Raw genomic sequence first — 15,608 nt, 5'->3', positions numbered from 1 at the left:
GAGTTAGAGACACCTGCTTCTGTGCCCTTTACCTGTGTGTCTGCTGAGAATGATTGTTTTGCAGTTAAGCTCACCACTGGGGCTTTAAAACCTGCCTCCTTAGATGTTAAAGCAGTAAAATCCAAGACTGTAAATGTTCCTGTGATAGCTCGACCCCAGCTCGTTACTTCTGAGCCATCACCCCAGGGGAAAGTCCATTCTGACGTATTTACTGATTCGAATGTTCTTGAGTCAGGGGGCTCTACACCCACCACTGTTTTCCCTAGGTTTACTGCTTCCAGCGATCCGGAGGTAAAAGACTTTGTTTCATCTGCCTCTCCGGTGCACAGACCTATGTTTACATCGGCTATTAACCCCTCCTCTGTCAGTATAAGCATGGTTAGCTCCGAAGAAAGAAGCTCTAAGACTGTTGGTGCATCAGCTGATCACATTTCTCTAGAGTCTGTAAACACTGAAGGTGGTGCATTAGTGCCTGTAAGCTACAGCTTTAGCACACTTAACGCTATGAAGTCAGAGCGCTGTTCCTCATCCGCTCACTCAGGGCAGGGAATTGATCTCTTGCAGACTGTTCTTTCTAGGCCCGCCTCCCAGGCCCCTTGCGTTCTAGGGATAGCTGCGGCCCAGCACTCCCCTGCACCTATCTCAGTTCCCCAGGTGAGGGGGGCTGGCGCCCAGCTGGTCCCTGTTCCGGTTTCCGGGTCGACTGAGGCTCTGCTGGTCCCTGCACCCGTATCAGCTCCTCGGGTGGGGACAGCAGCCGCCCAGTCCCTGCCGAAATCTGTGCCAACCACTGAGGTGGGGCCCGCCAGGACCCAGCCGATCTCTGCACCTGTACCTGCTCCTCAGGTGGGAGCGACTGGTGTCCAGCAGGTGCCTGCACCTTTAATCCGCATTGTAGGCTCAGGGGACCCGACACCACCACCTGTCCAACATTCGCTCCCACAACCATCATTACACTCAGCTGCACAGGATGCTCCTCAGTCAGTCAGTCAGCCTTCTCCTCAGTGTACAGTCCAGCCTTCTCCCCAACCGCCATTACTACCACTAGTTCAGTTTGCTACCCAGTCTCCCTCAGTTCAATCTGTAGCTCTGCCTCCTGTGTCCCCGCTGGCTCTGTCTCCTGTGTCCCCCGCACCTCAGTCAGCTACCCCACCACAAGCTCAATTTTCACCTCTACCATCACTTCAGTCATCAGTTCAGTCTGCCACTCAGTCGCCCGTAGCTCCATCATCCACACCATCACCCGCTTCTCTTCCACCACAACCATCACGACACTCAGCCATTCAGGCTGCTGCTCAGTCAGTCATTCAACCTGTAGTCCTGTCATTAATGCACTCCTTAGCTGAACCATTAGCACAGTCACCGTTAACTCAGTCATCCACTCCACCGCCCACTCCACTGTCACCACAACCATTACTACAGCCATCAGTTTGGTCCCCTGTAGCAGTTTGGTCTTCTGGTCAGCTTAACATTCAGCCAGGGGTCCCGATACCCTCTGGCGCTACATCAGCTCCGGCTGGAAGCTCGGATGAGCCCATCCAGCACTCCGCGGCTTCCACGCTGCCACCTGCCTTGTCCGCTGGGGGTTCTGGAGAGCCCAGCCAGCCCTTCCTCGTCTCCGCTGGAGGGTTCGAGGGGCCCGGCCTCCGGTCCCGCTCTGTAGCCGCCGCCTTCCACACGGCCGGCCTCCGGATCTGTTCTGCCGCCGTTGCCGTCCGCAAGGGCTGTCTGGAGTCAGCCCTTGAGGGGGGGTATTGTCATGGTCCTGGGTCATTTTGACCCAGTGTTCTCAGTTTTCCTGTGGTTTTGTATTTTGTTCCTTATGTCCATTGGATTGTTTGGTTTGGTAGTTGGATTCCCCCTGTGTCCATGCTTTTATTGTGGTGTTTGTTCTGGTACCGTGTTCCCGTCCGTTGTGTTCTGTGTTCTCCTCATCCCCTCGTATTCATCCTTGTTCTCTGCCTCTCTCTCTGTGCTCATCTCTGTGTACTGTGTTGTGTTTAAGGTCCACATCTTGGTGTCAGTATTTTCAGTTTCGTGTCCTCCCTGCTCGGTCATGAGTAATTGTCTTCAGCTGTGTTCCCCGTGTGTTCCCACTTCCCTCATTACCTTCTGTGTATTTATGTCAGAGTGTCCCTTTGTTCTGTGTTGCGTCATCCTTCTAGGTTGTGTGCATTTCCCGTGTCTTCCCAGCGCCTCAGCTTTAGTTTCTCCCAGTATAGTTTTGTATGACTTCTTATGTTCCTGTTAATAAAGACCTGCCTTTGAGTTCATTCCCGTGTGTCTAGAGCCGTGCAATTGGGTCCTCTCTTGCCTTCACACAGCCGCCGCATGACAGTTAATACTTCTCATGGATATCTCAGATCTCCATCACAAATAAAATAATAAAGGGCCATAATAAGAGTTAGAAATCCATTGTTACCGCTCAAGCTCCAGTCTGGCCCTCTCCTCCTCCAGCCGAGCCTGGATCTCCATATTAAGGGCAACTTCCAGCTGCTGCTGTGTCAGCTCCAGCTCCCTGATCCTCTTCTTCTGTTGTTCAGCCTCCTTTTCCTTCACCTGCATCTCAGCCTGCATGCTGTCTTTTATCTATGCACACACACACAGCTACATAAACAGATGCACCAACAGAGCGGTATAAACTGACCTATTCCTGAATCACCTTTTCCTGGACTGTCATAACCATTTTTCCAAATCATTAAAGACTAGGTGTGAATTTTATAATGACAGTCAACATTTTGCTGCAGTTCTCAAAGATCAAAGTCAAGGAGAAAAGACTCTGTACATAATTGGTGTCAAGTGGAAAACTTTTTTTTTTTACCATCTCAGCCTCTTTCAGCTGTCTTTCCAGTTCCATCTGCACCTCCCTCTGCTTCCTCCGCTCTCTCTCCTCTGCCTCCCTTCGGCGAGTTTCCAGTTCCCGAGCATGCTGTGAAACAGATGAAAGAGCCATTGTTTGGTTTGTGTTTTCACCTCTATCCAGCAGGTGACACTAGGCCATCAGCTTCGAGGTTCAACGTATTGTGCTTTCAGCGGTGCTCTTCTTGATAACTTGGTTGAAGTAAGTGGGTATTTGAGTTCATGTTGCTTTCCTTACAGCTGTAAGTAATCTGCTCATTCCGCTTTTGATCTTTGGCACCAACAAGTGATTTTTTTCCCAGAGAAGTGCTGCTCACAGGAGATTTCCTCTATTTCAGACCATTTTCTATAAACCGGTTAGATGGTTGTACAGTTTCTGAAATACTCAGACAAGCCTGTCCGACACAAACAACAATGCATGTTCAAAGTCATTTAAATCCCATTTGACCTTCAGCAGGTCATCTTATTAATGTATACATGCCTAAATGCACTGAGCTGCTGCCATGTGATAGGCTGATTAGGTATTTGACCTAATGAGCAGCTCAACAGGTGTATCTAACAAAAATGTGGCCAGTGAGTGTACATGGTACTTTTTAAATGGACAAAATGAACTGCACTGGCAGCTGCCCAGTGCCACTATGACTTAGTTAAATAATCACTACCATGGATAGTTTGGTGCATGATGTAATTAAATAAATATTACAAAAAAAGATTCTTATAGCCCTCACTTACCTTGATAATGTTTTCAATCTCTAAGTCCTGTTTGTCTTTCTCTTTTTCTGTCTTCTCTGTCTCATGGATAGTCGAGTCATCAGATTGGCTGCCCCTGCTGCTGCAGCTGCTGCGGGCGCTCCGGCTGCGTTCCCGCTGACTGTTTTCCCGCTGGATCCGTCTCTTCAGTTTGAGTTCATGGTGAAGGGAAGACTTTCCCTCACTCTGAAGACGGAGGGCAGTTTGAATGGCTGAATACCAGATGTAAAATCTTGGGTATACTTTCCATTTAACTTTCCGAGTCAGACTGAATAGGATGGGTTATCTTTTAAAAATGAGGACTGGTGTAGCTTTACAGAGTAATTGAATACATGTTTCGGAAAATATGTTAATCCCTTTTGGATAAAGTGGCTGACTGACCTCCACCTGCCGGAGCACCTCTCTGAGAGGTTCAGTAGCCGATGCCATCAGCTCAGTATGGAACGCACCACTGACTGGGAGAGTTTTGGTCCGCATGAACTTTAGGCGCCGAGAGTTTTCCTGGAGGAAATCCAGAGCCTGAGAAGTCAAAGAAGACAGCAGAAATGACAAGAGCAGCTCTAACAACTTTTTTGATGGTTGAGAGAAGACAGAAAAGAGAACACAATAGATTCACGGTATATTAAAGCAGCAAGAATATATGAATGCATTACCTGCTGGTGCCCTGCAATAACCCTGCCATCTGGAAAAAGCTAGTTGGCCACAGAGCACACAGGATTCTCCATCCCCAGACTCTTGCAGTGCTCTTTTGCCTGCAGACTAGGGCTGCCACAAACGATTATTTTGATAGTCGACTAGTCACCGATTATTTTTGCGATTAGTCGACTAATCAGACTATCCACTCTGCCATAGCTCGGCTACAGACTCAGCACCCGAGTGCCTTTATTGTGATCTCGGGTGACTTCAACCATGTATCACTGGACAATACACTACCAACATTCAAACAATATGTGGACTGTCCCACCAGGGGAGAGAAAACTTTAGACTTACTGTATGCTAACGTCAAGGATGCATACAGCTCCTCCTCCCTCCCCCCACTTGGTAGGTCAGCTCATAACCTGATTCACCTCACCCCCCGCTATGTGCCAATTGTGAGGAGGGAACCTGTGACCACCAGGACTGTTAGGAGGTGGTCAGAGGAGGCAATAGCGGAACTACAGGGCTGTTTCGAGGTGACCGACTGGGAAACACTCTGTGAGCCTCACGCCGAGGACATCAATGGGCTTACTGAGTGTATCACAGGCTACATAACTTTCTGCACCGACTCCATTGTTCCAGCTCAGACTGTTCATTGTTACCCAAATGACAAGCCGTGGGTGACTAAGGACATCAAAGCCCTCCTCAACAACAAGAAGAGGGCTTTCAGAGGGGGCAACAAAGAGGAGGTGAGGAAGATCCAGGTGTTACTAAAGGACAAGATCAGAGAGGCTAAGGACAATTACAGGAGGAAGCTGGAGTGGAAACTCCAGCAGAACAGCATGAGAGAGGTGTGGAGGGGCATGAAGACCATCACTGGATTCAGGCCAACCAACAGCAGGGGAGCTGAGGGAGGTGAGAATAGAGCCGACGAGTTGAATCTGTTTTTCAATAGAATCGACACCACAGTGTCTGCTCCCACCCCCACAACCTCACCTGCAGTCAGCCTGGAATCCAGAACCACACCACTGTGCCAGCCTCTCTCTTCACATGTTGCCTCCTGTGAGATTCCTGACACCCCTCCCCCACCCATCACCTTCACTCAATACCAGGTTGAGATGCAAATGAGGAGACTTCACTCAGGCAAGTCTGCTGGACCAGACGGAGTGAGTCCCCTTGTCCTCAAGACCTGTGCCCCCCAGCTGTGTGGAGTCTTTCATAAACTGTTTATGCTGAGTCTGAGTTTGCAGAGGGTCCCGGTGATGTGGAAGACATCATGCCTCGTCCCTGTACCAAAGACGCCTCGTCCCAGTGGCCCCCAGGATTACAGGCCCGTGGCACTGACCTCCCACATCATGAAGACCCTGGAAAGGCTCATCCTGGACCAGCTGCGACCCATAGTAAGACCACATCTGGATCCCCTTCAGTTCGCTTATCAGCCTCGTCTCGGAACAGAGGACGCCATCATCTACCTGCTCAATCGTGTCTACACCCATCTGGACCAGCCGGCGAGCACTGTGAGGGTCATGTTTTTTGACTTTTCCAGTGCTTTCAACACCATCAGGCCGACCCTCCTGGGTGATAAGTTAGCAGCGATGCAGGTGGATGCTTCTCTGGTGTCCTGGATTGTTGATTACCTGACAGGAAGACCACAATATGTACGTCTCCCACAGTGTGTGTCTGACAAGGTGATTAGCAACACAGGGGCACCACAGGGGACTGTCCTCTCCCCCTTCCTCTTCACCCTCTACACCACAGACTTCAGCCACTGCACAGAGACCTGCCATCTTCAGAAGTTTTCTGATGACTCTGCGGTGGTTGGATGCATCAGCAGGGATGATGAGACAGAGTACCGGGCTGTGGTCGACTCCTTTGTCACGTGGTGTGAGCAGAATCATCTGCAGCTCAACGTGGCAAAGACCAAGGAACTGATCGTGGACTTCAGGAAGACCAGGAAACACTTGACCCCTGTTTCAATCCAGGGGGTCAGTGTTGACATTGTGGAGGACTATAAATACCTTGGAGTACACATTGACAATAAACTGGACTGGGCTAAAAACACCACAGCACTTTACAGGAAGGGCCAGAGTCGTCTCTATTTTTTGAGGCGACTGAGGTCCTTCAACATCTGCCAGAAAATGCTGAGGATTTTCTATGAGTCTGTTGTGGCCAGTGCGATCCTCTATGCTGTTGCATGCTGGGGGAGCAGGCTGAGGGTCGCAGATGCCAACAGACTTAATAAACTGATCCGTAAGGCCAGCAATGTTGTGGGGATGGAGCTGGACTCCCTCAAGGTGGTGTCGGAGAGGCGGATGCTGTCCAAGATAAAGACAATGTTGGATAACACCTCCCACCCACTCCATGACATGTTGGTCAGTCACAGGAGCTCGTTCAGTGAGAGACTGAGATTACCGAAAAGCACCACTGAACGACACAGGAAATCATTCCTGCCTGTGGCCATCTCCCTGTACAACGCATCCACTTAACACACTGTTTGCTGCTACAACTACACATGTTTCTTTTCCAACTATTTATTTATAAGTGACTTATGTATGTATGTATGTATATATATGTATATATTGTACTATTCTTAGTTAGCGTATTGTCTGTCTTGTCTTAATGTTGGTTTAAAATGGAGCACTGTAACAAAAAATAATTTCCCCCAGGGATCAATAAAGTATTCTGATTCTGATTCTGATTCATCATCCATTGGATGTAAAACGTTCAGCTTATTGCACCAGCAGCATCTGCTCTTATATAACTATCATTAGCTTACAGCTTTAAGTGTTTAAGGTATGTGCTAACTAAAAATAAAGACAAGATGATAGTTTATTAAATTTTAATGAAATTTGCAGATTGTTTCGGGGAAGTTTAATAAACTCCTTGCTATCTAAAATATAACAGGACACCGGAGAATATTCTCGAGCATCTCACACTTCTGATAATCAGCTGTCTGCTTGACGTTTATTCAGCTGTGTAAAAACTATAACTTTAATCTCAGCAAAACAGATTTACTCAGGAACAAATAAAATACTAAAATAAGCCAAACAATAACATTTTTAAGTTATCTAAGTGACTTATATATCATGTTTAACCTGAGCAGCGAAAGACAGCGGTGTGTTTGAAAACGATCTGCCGGGAGTCCGGTGTTCTCACGGCTCTAGTGAGCCTTGCCCCGGCTAGCTATCGAGCTAGTGGGTAACAGACGTCTCCGAAAACATCGGAGCGCTTTTGAAAATATGTGGTGTCTTGATAAACTGAGCAGATATTTGAGGTTTACACAGCTACATTCTCGCCTGAAAATATGTTAAACGTTTATTTTGTGACCCAGAAAGAATAATAAGAGTAATATTAAAACTAACTAGCTGCCGCCATTGTTGGAAACTGAGCTAGGCCGCGCTATGAATTCTGGGACACCGCTTCTTCTGCTTCTTCTTCTTCTTCTTCTTCTTCGGGGTTTAACGGCTGGCATCCTTGTATATGCAGTGCTGCCATCTTCTGTTTCAGTCCGTTATTACACTCTTAAATCCTACTACTTATTCCTGCGTCTTTTGTGATCTTACAAAGCTTCAAACGCCGCCTCGACTATTAAATCAGTCGTCGACGATTTTGATAGTCGACGTAATCGTGACTAGTCGACTAATCGTGGCAGCCCTACTGCAGACAGGCATAATTATACTGAGCCTGAGGTCTACCAGTGACTGACAGCATCCCACTGGGAACCAGTTCTGAGGCCTTCTGCATAGTCTCCGCTCGCACCTTCACTGCATACAAAGCTAGAAGATGCATAAGGAGTAAATACAGAATATTAACCAAAGTTGTGATTAAAACACCTTTTACAAGTGCACAAAAAAACCCAAAAAAGAAATCTTTCTACCTTCTGCAAAGTTCATCGCCCCAGAAAAGACAAGAGCAGCAAATTCTCCGACACTGAAACCTGCAGCAGCGACACACATCTCAATGGCCTGTGTACAGCAGGAAACAAGTCAAAAAAAAAATAAAAAAATAAAAATGTAACAGCCTCCCGATTATGACCGATATATCATTTACGTCACTGATACATCCGTAACTGAAATTAACTCAGAACAATTTGTTTATTTTTTTAAATGGTCATTCAGAATCAGAAGATTATTTACGGTGATGTTTTTGGTGGGAGTGAAACAACAATCTACTGATAAAAACAATAAAAACAAGATGTGATAATAAGAAATAACCACTGTTGGAAGCCTTATTTACTCTACCGCCTTAATCAGGTGCAGTAATTAAAGTTGAAATGAGAAACTTTGCATTTGAAAGATGCTCTTCTACTGGGCACTCAAAATGCTTTCTTACAACAAGCATCATTCATCCACACCTTCATACATAATGTGCGCACATTTTAAATATAAATTAATATTACTGTAGCAGTATTTAAAAAAAAAAAAAAAAGATAAAATGGCCACATTTAAGAAGGCAGGACCTGCAGTTATTGTCCTTTTTCCAGACATTTATCTGGCACTTACTTTGGGGTTTTCTTGGTTGAGTCTCTCCACAGCAGCCAGGGAGGTGACAAACACCGCCGGCTGACAGTGAACCGTTTTCTGCAGCTCGTCCTCGGGGCCCTCCAGACACAGAGACAGCAGGTCGTAACCCAGGATCTTCTGGGCTACGGTGAACATTTCTTTAACGTTGGGGTATTTTAAAAGTCCTCTGCCCATGCCCACAAACTGGCTGCCCTGACCGGGGAAGAGGAGCACGGAGCAGCCGCTGGGGTCTTTTTTGGGTCTCCGCTGAGGCGCCGTGGCTGGCTCGCTGTTCGGGGGAGAAGCGGGAACTTCAGCCGGAGAAGGGTAATCTCCAGCCGTGGAACCAGGCTTGTTGGTGGACAGCGTCCTGCTCAGAGAGACCAGCGACCTGACCTTCCCTCTGGAAGATGCTGCCATCCTGACTGCCACTGATGCCAACATGAGCTGTTCCTCATCCAACGACGTGTCTGCGGATGAAATAAGACGCACAGCCCGCCCGGACAAACTGTAATCACCGAAAGAGTCAACTTTGCTTGAACTCAACTCTGACATCTGCTCGGCATGACACCTCACAGGGAGACGAAAAGAATATTCAGAATACAATTGACAAATGCAAAAAAACCCTCTAAACCATTGACTACAGAGAGATTTAACGTTGTTCGGCAGGATAATGTTGACCAAGGTTGAATCTTTGTCCAGATTAATCTATCCAGCTTATTCCCTAGCCATCCCACCAAGAATTATAAAAGACATAAATAAGGCGAATTTTAATTTCATATGGAAAAATAAACATCATTATATTAGTAACAGGGACTTGATAAAAGATTATGAAGAGGGGGGTTTAAAAGCAATCGATTTTGAAATAATGAATGGCATTTTAAAGATTAATTGGCTACGATCTTTCTTGAAAAATGATAATGAGATGTGGTTCTTGATGCCATCTCTTATTTTCAACAAAGTTGGGGGGATCCTTTTAGTATGTGATTTTGACATTTCTAAACTACCCATAAAACTTTCCAAATTTCATCAACAAGTTTTGTTAAATTGTAAATTAATGTTTAAACATAACTTTAGTCCCCACAATGTTCCATTGTGGAATAATAGGGTGATATTGAATCGGGGGAAATCTATGTTTGTGGACGAATGGATGACAAAACAAATTTGGTCTGTGACACATATAATGGATGAAAATGGAGATATACTTGAATTAAACAGGCTTAATGAGAAATATGACATGAGTTGCTCGTTCGAGCTCTATAAAAAGGTTTCACAGAATATCCCAACAGTCCTTGTAAATACAATAAAGAACAATTTTTCAAATATACAGACTACAAATTTACATAAAGTTAAACTAGATGGTCTTGACTTGGTAAATGGAAAATGCAATAATCCATTTTTGAGGAGGTATTTGGTTAACACCTTATATCCAGGTAGGACAAAATTCTCCCTGTTCCATAAATCTCTTAAGCTAATAAATAAGCCCCAAGCAATCAAATTGCATAGATTTTTAGAAGAGTTTGATTTTTCTTAGCCCCTTATTTAAGTTATGTGTCTTGTTTATGGAACCTCACTTTTAGAGATTTTATGATCCCCCTTGTCTTCTTTATTTCTGTTCCTTGTTTTTCATTCTTTTTTTTATTGTTATTTATTTTTGTATTGGTTATTCATCTTTTTATATTATTATTATGTAGATGTGTGAATATGGATGTGTATGTATGCATGTGTATATGCATATATATGTATATATATGTATATATATGTATGTGTGTGTGTGTGTGTGTGTGTGTGTGTGTGTATGTATGTTTACTTTCAGTTATTGTCGATTTCATTGTGGTGTACAGGAGATGTGATTCTGTTCTGATTGATTTAATATGTCGCTTGTCTCTTTGAGATTGTCATTGTTATTGTTCTAAATAAAGTTCATTTAAAAAACAAAACAAAACAAAAAACCTCACAGGGAGACGCCATGTTGTTTATAAGGAGTTTATTCTCGTCTTCTTCCGGTTGACGTTCAGGCTCTCTCACGGTGCAGCGCCACCTCAGGTCAAATTATGTCATGCTCTAATGTATCGTGTTTTTCTTTTCTGTGCTTTAATTTGTCTACAAAGTGAAAATAACCATAAGAGCTTTTAAGTATACACAGACATGCGCTTCTTAAATTTAGCTTAATTGGCTCCACAGGTAGGAAGTAAAAAAGTAAAAAAAAACTTCCTTGCTGTACTTAATTTTTACTCCCTACATTTTTAAACAAATATCTGTAGTTTCCACTCCGTATTTTTGACAGAGAGGAGGGCTGGGTAGCCGTAGTTTTTGTTGACCGCTGCGCTGCACAACATGTTTCGCTTTGTTACATTAGAGCCTGTGATGTTTTAAGAGTCTGAATCAGGAGCTGATGACATTACTCTGTAAACTCTCAAAGCACTTTAATAAACAAGCAAACAATTCCACCTCTTGCATTATTGCGTAAAGTTGACAGCGTGTCAGGCAAATAGGCAGGCTCCATCCCTGGCCTCTAGCGACTGTGGAAGTCGCTACAGTAATGTTTGCATCAGTCTATCAGATGAATCCCCTCCAAGTCCAATATTTACATCAGTTACAGTGATAATGCTTGGTGTCTACTTTCAGCCACCGCAGTAGAATGCCAGGAATGAATCTCATTGAAATTGTAGTTGCATTTGCTATTTAATTTAATTGTCATGGATGATACACAGACAACCCAACAGCAAACAGAGGAAAACAATGGGCCACGTGGGACACAGGGGCAAGGCAAAGTAACAGAAACCTAAAGCCTAAGAATATAACACAAGAAGAAAACAATAAAGAGAACCAAAAACATACATAAGAATAATCAATGAATATAAATGAACAAACACAAAACACTGGGTCACAGACTCAGTACCATGACAGTTAAATGTACATAATAAATACTTTAAATCAGATGACAATGTAGCTGACACTGTGTTTATTAGTGTGTGGTCAACCACAAATCTTCATACTGTCATCCATAGATGAGGTCTTTATACAAATGATGAAAGATAATGAAAGAAACTGTTTAATTGATATGAAATGATTGAATTATATGAAATATTATGGCTTTGTCTGCCAGAGTGTTTTTCTGTAAACTACTTTGAACTACTGGCAGTCAGTGAAGTCACTGAAAGGCAAGATTCTATGTTGTGTTGCCGTAGTTTCCAGAGTTTACTTATAAAGCTCACTTACAGAATTCAGTTAGAAAAGTCAAGCATTTGAAAGGTGCACATTTGAAGAAGTATTAACTCAATATTAACTCATTACGGTTTACATTTTCGATTTTAAAGGGTCTCCGAAATTACAATGAAAAAGGAAACAAGAAAAATTACCACTCCGGCCGATAAGAAAGATTCAGGAGATCAAGGTAAGTAAAATAATAAAATAAGAACCTGGTAAAATCCAAATCCTAGAAATGTTGACACTGTGTGAATCATTTTTGAAGCAATTGAATCATATGTTTGATTGAAAATAGCTTTAATACAAGATGTCTAATCAAAGGAAGGTTACCGGTCTTTTGGTAAAATAATGTAATAAGTTTATTCTTGGACTCAACAGTAAAAACAGACCAACAAGTGTCATCAAGATCTAAGACTTAGTAAACCTAGTATCAATTCGCACTGGTCAGTTTTTTTAATCCCAAGAATAAACTTGTGATCATTTAAGCAAAAGCAATTTCAAATTCTTTGCCATCAAACTGCTTCCAGTCCTGATGTCGGGGACTCTTTTTCACCACTGTGTTGTTGTCGTCGTTTATAGATTGTAAGAGCAGGACTGCTAAAAGAAAGGCCAGTCCTGAAAAGAAGACCCCAATAAAAAGGAGGAGGGTCGCTGAGCAGGCTGGTCCTTCCACCAGCTCAGATGTGGTCAAAGGAGTGAAGCGCAAGGTTGTGCAAGATGAAGAGGGCACAACAAAGAAAGCAAAGAAGGCTAAACTTCTCGACCATACGAGCGGTGACAAGGAGCAAGCATCCTCCTCGTTGGACTCTGGTAAAGGTAGGCTAATTAGTTGAATAAGGGGGTAGATTAAGTGTGGTTGCTAGGTTTAAGATATTGGTGTTTAGTGTTTGTGTCTATCATCCAGTGAGCTGATGTGCTTTTGGTGTTTTCCACATCTCCAGACTTGAACAACAAACAGGAGTGCACAAAAAATGGCAAAAGAAAGGCCACGGGAGACAACAGAGAGTCACCCAAGAAAAAAAAAAGGAATGTGGACCAGGGCAAAAAATCAGTGGCAGACCAAAAACGTAAGTAGCAAGCAGCTTGGGTTTTATATTCAGGGGAAGGGCAGAAGGAACATTTAGGCTACAGAGGAGAGTAATTTGTGTCACAGCTGTAATAAAACAAGATTTGCTGTTTTGTCTGTTCAGGTGAATTCCAAGCCAGATATGTGGAGGAGCACCAGCTCGGAGAAGGAGGCTGCGGAGCAGTGTTTTCTGGCTACCGGATAGAAGATCGTTTTCCAGTAAGTGTTCAGATGATGGTAGTAAGACAGGCAGTAACGCAGATAATGGATAATATCGTAAACTGAGACGTCTGCTGTGTTTCCACCTTTCATTATGTCATACTGAGGAAATGCTCACCAATGCTCTGTGTCTTCTAGGTTGCCATCAAACACATTCCCAAAAATAAAGTCTACTGCAAAGTGGCGGTAAGCGTCCAACACTTGAATTAGTTTTACATTACTGGATTGAATGCGGCGTTCCTCATCATCCACTTTGTTGTAATATTTCAGGATGAAAATGGGAAGATGCTCTCGGTGGAAGTGGCCATTATGCTTAAACTTGCAGGTGAAGCAGAAGGGTCAGTGGGAATATCAGCACCTGTGTCCTTGCTGGAGTGGTTCGACTTTGGCAAAGAGCTGATCCTGGTGCTGGAGAGACCTGTCCCTGCTGTGGACCTGCAAAAATACAAAGCAGAAAATGGAAGAGCTTTACCAGAGGACAAGGCCAAGGTAGGTTGACTGGGAGAGCCTTAGACTGTACAGCATTCAATCAAGGCAGAAAAGCATTAACTCATTATTGTGTTTTTCATCTTTTCCAGGTCATTCTGAAGCAACTAGTTGATGCTGTAAAGGAACTTGAGGAGAAACACATCTTTCATCGGGACATCAAGGGACAAAACATTCTGATTGAGACCGGCTCAGATGTGCCTCGAGTTCGCATCATTGACTTTGGACTGAGCTGCTTTGTTAAACAGCGATCTCTGTATCGCATCTTCTATGGTAACATATTCTGCTCCTGCTTTTCACAGATGTAACAATTTGTGTCTTTTGTTTTAGAAGAAATTGCAATTGTGTCTGTTTGTTAGGCACTCCTCTTCACATCCCTCCCGAGTGGTACATTAGGAGCTGCTACAGGTGTGGACCCACCACGGTGTGGCAAATGGGAGTGGTGTTGTATGAAGCGCTTCATGCACGATACTTTAGTACCGCGAGGTTCCTCACAAAGCAACTGAGCATCAAAAAGCGTCTGTCCACAGGTAAGAAAACTTCACACTTCCACATTCACTGATGCCTTGGATCACTAGAACTATCATCTTCATCTTTTTGATCTTTTCTTTCTTTCAAGAATGCCGGAATTTCTTGGACGCATGTTTAGCTATAGTCCCGGAGAAGCGCCCAACACTGGAGGAGCTCCAGCTTCACCCCTGGCTAAGATAACACACACAAACACACAATTCACACCTTATCATGTAAGTGTGATACATTGTAGTAACTTCCTTTCTTTTTTCTGTTGGACAGGAATAGATAGAGTGGGTCAATCTTAAAAAATAAATAAATAAAAATTTAGCTTTTTCGGAGTTCCTGTAACCCCCCCAGCCATCCCAGGAAAGGGGATCTCTCTTTGAATGGGCTTTCCCGAGGTTTCTTCCCATCGATCTGGCCCCCTGGGGAGTTTTTCCTCGTCTTCATAGAGAGCTTGGGCTGGGTCAGGAGCTCCATCAAAACTGTCTTTATTTGATGACATTAAAGTCATCAAATAAAGATGTGTTTTACTTAAAGTAAAATTTGATCAAAATAAAACTTGTTTAATTCATCTTTGCTGAAGATTCTCCTTCATTACTATTTTGTTTTGTTTTTTTTACCCATGGTGCATTTTGACAAATAAGAAAACTGAATCAGGTTAAAGTGTGCACAAAGACAGTCACACTGCAAATGATCTGAAGACTTGCATCTGTTGCTCTAACCCCCAACTAGTTTAGACAGATTTCCTGGTTCTACCAGAGGTTTTTTCCTTCAAGAAGGGAGTTTTTCCTTCCCACTGTTGCTGAGTGTTTGCTCATAGTGGGTTGTAAAAGCATAAAAGTTAATAAGAGGCATTCATAGCAGAGTTATCACAGAGGGAACTATATAGCTTAAATGTACAATTTCTACAGGACGAATTATAACTTCATTATGTATAAAAGCTCCTGTGGATAATTACTCCTATTTGTAACTTTACACAAGAGAAAGTTTGCTGTCACACTATTTATAACAGGTTGGGTTTTGTCCTCTGAGTTGAGCCTTTGGTTGCAGTTTATTGAAGAATTTCCTCTAAAGTAGCTGTTGATAAAGATTTAAAGTCGTGTTTATATACAGAAATATGCTTTAGTTCCTGTTTTTTTACATGTCTGCCTCAGTGGATCAGTAGAAGATCTGGTACAGGAAACTAGATGATGAAAAAAGGGTACGAATACACATATATATCTATATAGATACAGATATATATATACACACACACACAGGTTGCAACATAGTATTTTCATTTTTTCTTAGCATTTCTTTAACGTCTTGGTGCAAAAGAATTCCTGCATTTGTGTGTAAAGAAATGTTACATATATACTCAAAAC

The 15,608-nt window shown here is 43.5% G+C and overlaps 1 protein-coding gene and 1 pseudogene across 1 annotated transcript; one reads left to right on the top strand and one right to left on the bottom strand.

Annotated features, from left to right (window-relative positions):
* Window positions 1-2,418: 2,418 nt before the first annotated feature.
* LOC146649867 (uncharacterized) lies at window positions 2,419-9,326 on the bottom strand (annotated as a pseudogene).
* Window positions 9,327-11,510: 2,184 nt separating this feature from the next.
* LOC146649866 (serine/threonine-protein kinase pim-2-like) lies at window positions 11,511-14,815 on the top strand. Its single transcript, XM_085387634.1, has 9 exons — window positions 11,511-12,144; window positions 12,537-12,773; window positions 12,899-13,024; window positions 13,148-13,242; window positions 13,381-13,428; window positions 13,513-13,731; window positions 13,821-14,001; window positions 14,088-14,258; window positions 14,348-14,815. The coding sequence occupies exons 1-9, from the start codon at window positions 12,084-12,086 to the stop codon at window positions 14,437-14,439; spliced, it is 1,230 nt and encodes a 409-aa protein (XP_085243760.1). The 5' UTR covers window positions 11,511-12,083; the 3' UTR covers window positions 14,440-14,815.
* The last annotated feature ends 793 nt before the right edge of the window (window positions 14,816-15,608 follow it).

The sequence above is a fragment of the Rhamphochromis longiceps genome, linkage group LG17 (assembly GCF_057381845.1).
Source record: "Rhamphochromis longiceps isolate RC_006_pf linkage group LG17, R_longiceps_female_GT1.1, whole genome shotgun sequence".
Taxonomy (NCBI): domain Eukaryota; kingdom Metazoa; phylum Chordata; class Actinopteri; order Cichliformes; family Cichlidae; genus Rhamphochromis; species Rhamphochromis longiceps.
Note: the sequence above shows the minus strand (reverse complement) of the source record. Positions and strands in the feature narration are given on the sequence as shown.

What these genes read in the sequence shown, in the direction of transcription:
- LOC146649866 (XM_085387634.1), top strand. Translation starts at nt 12,084, where the DNA reads ATGAAAAAGGAAACAAGAAAAATTACCACTCCGGCCGATAAGAAAGAT. An exon ending in GAAAGATTCAGGAGATCAAG is followed by an intron (nt 12,145 to 12,536) that starts GTAAGTAAAATA and finishes CGTCGTTTATAG; the next exon opens with ATTGTAAGAGCAGGACTGCT. An exon ending in ATCAGTGGCAGACCAAAAAC is followed by an intron (nt 13,025 to 13,147) that starts GTAAGTAGCAAG and finishes TTGTCTGTTCAG; the next exon opens with GTGAATTCCAAGCCAGATAT.